The 3,452-nt window shown below is 32.6% G+C and overlaps 1 protein-coding gene across 1 annotated transcript; it reads left to right on the plus strand.

Annotated features, from left to right (window-relative positions):
* The first annotated feature begins 79 nt into the window (after positions 1-79).
* On the plus strand, positions 80-3,189 carry LOC140964988 (WAT1-related protein At5g64700). The gene is made up of 7 exons (XM_073425008.1): positions 80-346; positions 550-612; positions 811-927; positions 1,063-1,315; positions 2,225-2,383; positions 2,527-2,678; positions 2,924-3,189. Exons 1-7 carry the CDS (start codon positions 174-176, stop codon positions 3,051-3,053), a joined length of 1,047 nt encoding a protein of 348 aa, XP_073281109.1. The 5' UTR covers positions 80-173; the 3' UTR covers positions 3,054-3,189.
* The last annotated feature ends 263 nt before the right edge of the window (positions 3,190-3,452 follow it).

Raw genomic sequence — 3,452 nt, forward strand, 5'->3', positions numbered from 1 at the left:
ATATATATAATCATGCACGTGAATAACTATTCAAAAAGAAAGAATCCCTAGTAGTATGTAGCTTACACAGCCAGCTACTTATATATATATAGACCTTCTGTAAAAGATTACTAACAGCCCTATTCAACTTGTTTGCGCAAATATATATTGAAGAGGAAATAATAATATTAATAATGAGGGGAAAGAAGCCATATTTGGCAGTTGTGTTGATACAGTTGATATACGCAGGCTATTTCTTGCTCACAAAACTTGCATTAGATGTGGGTATGAACACCTGTGTGTTTGTCTTCTACAGACAAGCTGCTGCTACTCTTTTCCTAGTCCCCATCACCATTATCTTAGAGAGGTAATTGTACAGTATTCAAAATTTTTTATTGAATATATATGTAGTTTAATTTTTCTCGTCTTCTTGTTCATGATTCACGATCATCAGAATCTTTAGTGTTGGACGGAGTTTTATTTGCGACAAAATCTTATCTTGTTTATATATGCTTGATGAACTGAATGGCAATAGAATTTTGGTATATTTTAATTTGATTCTACTTTCAGGAAAAGCGCTCCACCTCTATCCTTTTCCCTGACGATCAAGATATTCCTACTTTCACTGATTGGGTACGTCTTTAGTTTCAGAAACATTACCATTTTTTTTTTGTAAATTAACAAGAATATACTCAATTAAGTGTTTTTTTTGGGTTAATTAGCTAGTTTCATGAATAGATTTATACATGAGTTTCAATACTAAATAGATCTTATATTAAATGAAATCGTCCGTTTTCGTGTAGAAAGTTTAATGAGTTGGATAATTTGCAGGATCACAATGAGCTTAAACATTGTTGGTGTAGCTTTGAAATACACATCCGCATCTTTGGGAGCTGCTACTTCAAATACTCTTCCTATTATTACTTTCTTTCTTGCTGTTCTATTAAGGTAAAGTTAAAGAACCTTTACAAATTATTTATCATTTTCATGTTGAGGAAAATAGAAGGAAACCAATTTAATTTAAAAGCAACAGCAATTTTGTCAGATATGATACATACTTATAACGTGTACCTGAACTCACAGGATGGAAAGCGTAAAACTAAGGTCAGGTCCTGGGATAATGAAACTTGGAGGAGTAATATTATGCATTGCCGGAGTAGCGACGATTGCTTTCTTCAAAGGACCTCTCTTGAAACTATTGGTGCACCATCACTTGATCAGTAGTCGCATTGGCGAAATGCAACAAGAACAAGCTCCTGCTGCTGATTCTTGGATTAAAGGTGTCTTCCTCATGATGCTTTCCAACGTAACCTGGGCATTATGGCTGTTATTACAGGTTAATTATTATATGCTATTTATCTAAATATACGCACTTAATTCTCCTCGTATTTCCAATGAACGTAACTTAATGGATTTATATGCAAATCATATAAGAGTACAAACAAATCGAGTTGGTTCACCTGCTTGAATACATATTAATTTCATTATAAACTACTGATACCTGAGCATATATATCTGATATATTTTCGAGTCAAGTTCATGCTAGACTTGTTTTTTTCAACACCTCTGTAGCCGCTTCTGAGGTGTAATACACATTGATATTTTTTATGAATATGTTTAAAATTGCATGAGCTCACAATCTTGAACCGAACTAAAGCCTTTGCATGATACGCCTCGATAATGAAGTCTGAACAAATATCATGCTAGAATTCATAAATCTGGCCAAATGCGAGCCCAAATTAGTTCATTTTTTAAGCTTCGGGCATGTTTGGAAAAAAATATATATATGAGCTCTAGCTCAAAATTGAGAAAACGAGTAATGCTTGAGTCGATTCAGTTCGGTTGTACCCTAGTTTCACATGGCTCAAAAATCTGGATTTTTTTTGTAAACTTAAAGTATCTAACATCAATCGAAGACTAGATAATATAATGAAAGTAAATTTCGAATAATAACACACACACACACACACACACACACACAGAGATATATATTATCTATATATAAGTTTTAGCCAAGGAAACAACATATAATATAATAGATTCCAAAAGTGATTAATTTAGTATACCTAATTTGATTGTTGCACATATATTTGAAGCACATGACATCATGAATCATATAGAAACCCTAGAGATACCTAAAATAACTCATTCTTCAACTAAGAAACCAGATGGTCGAAGGCTGTTTCGGTCATTTCACTTATTATTCCATACTGAAATACATTGAAATATATGTATATATTTATAGGGTAGATTACTAAAAGAGTGTCCTTCGAAGCTGCTGTTGACGACTCTGCAGTGCTTGTTGAGCACAATACAGTCATTCCTTGTGGCACTAGTTTTTGCAAGAGATCTAACTCAATGGAAACTCGGATTCGACGTCCAACTTCTATCGATATTCTACTGTGTAAGTCCGTTTAAATAATTATCATATTTTCTCTTTTAAGCTAATTACAAGACAAAAGCATCGTCACAAAATTTAACTTAGTTTGTTAAACCTAAAGATCATATTCTTTTTAATTATTGTTACATATATATATATGTTGACAGGGAGTAGTGGTGACTGGCGTTACATTCTACTTGCAAGCATGGGTTATAGAGAAGAAAGGTCCAATCTTCCTAGTCATGACTACTCCTTTGATCATGATCTTCACAGTCACTATATCTGCATTCGTATGCGGAGAAATTATCAGTTTGGGAAGGTATGTATATATACATTATTGTCTTTTTTTTTTTCTTTTTTGATAATATCAGCCTTTAGCTATAATTTCATGTAAAGCAAATGAAGAACGAAACTCAAATAAATAGATGATCACCTAGTCCTCTCATTATATTCGTCGTGCGCTACCTGTTTGAATATTTGATAGCCGTTACAGTATATACAGTATAAATACTTTGAGCTTGTGCTAAACTACATGCTTCTACAATTGATGGTATTTGTACGTAGTGTCTTGGGAGGAATTCTGCTGGTTGGAGGGCTTTATTGTGTCTTATGGGGAAAGATGAAGGAAGAAGAAATTGCAAAAGGTGAATGCAATCCAAAAGTTGTTGACGAAAAGGCTTCATGTCTAGTGTAGTATTAAAGGAATAGAATTGCAATTACATGGATGATGGTTGTTAGATGTTATCTTTGTAAAACTCGCAAATTTCCAGCTTTGAATATTTCTAAATTCGAAATTATACTAGATAATGTCGAGATCGTACCGAGTAAATTTTTGAAGTTGTTCGAAATTTAGTCTAGATAAATATACAAATTTCGAGAATTGTAGATATGGATCAAGATGTATACTACAATATAAAGATCTTCAAGATAAGGAATTATGATCATAAAAATAAAAAATCATGTATAGGGAAATATGCACATAAATCGAAATTTTATCAAGATAAGTGCTTCAAGATTGGAGATTTTCTAAGATAAGAAGACAATGAACATAAAGTTCGAAATTATGCATGTATAAATCAAGATCCATGTATAT

The sequence above is a fragment of the Primulina huaijiensis genome, chromosome 18 (assembly GCF_012295235.1).
Source record: "Primulina huaijiensis isolate GDHJ02 chromosome 18, ASM1229523v2, whole genome shotgun sequence".
NCBI lineage: Eukaryota > Viridiplantae > Streptophyta > Magnoliopsida > Lamiales > Gesneriaceae > Primulina > Primulina huaijiensis.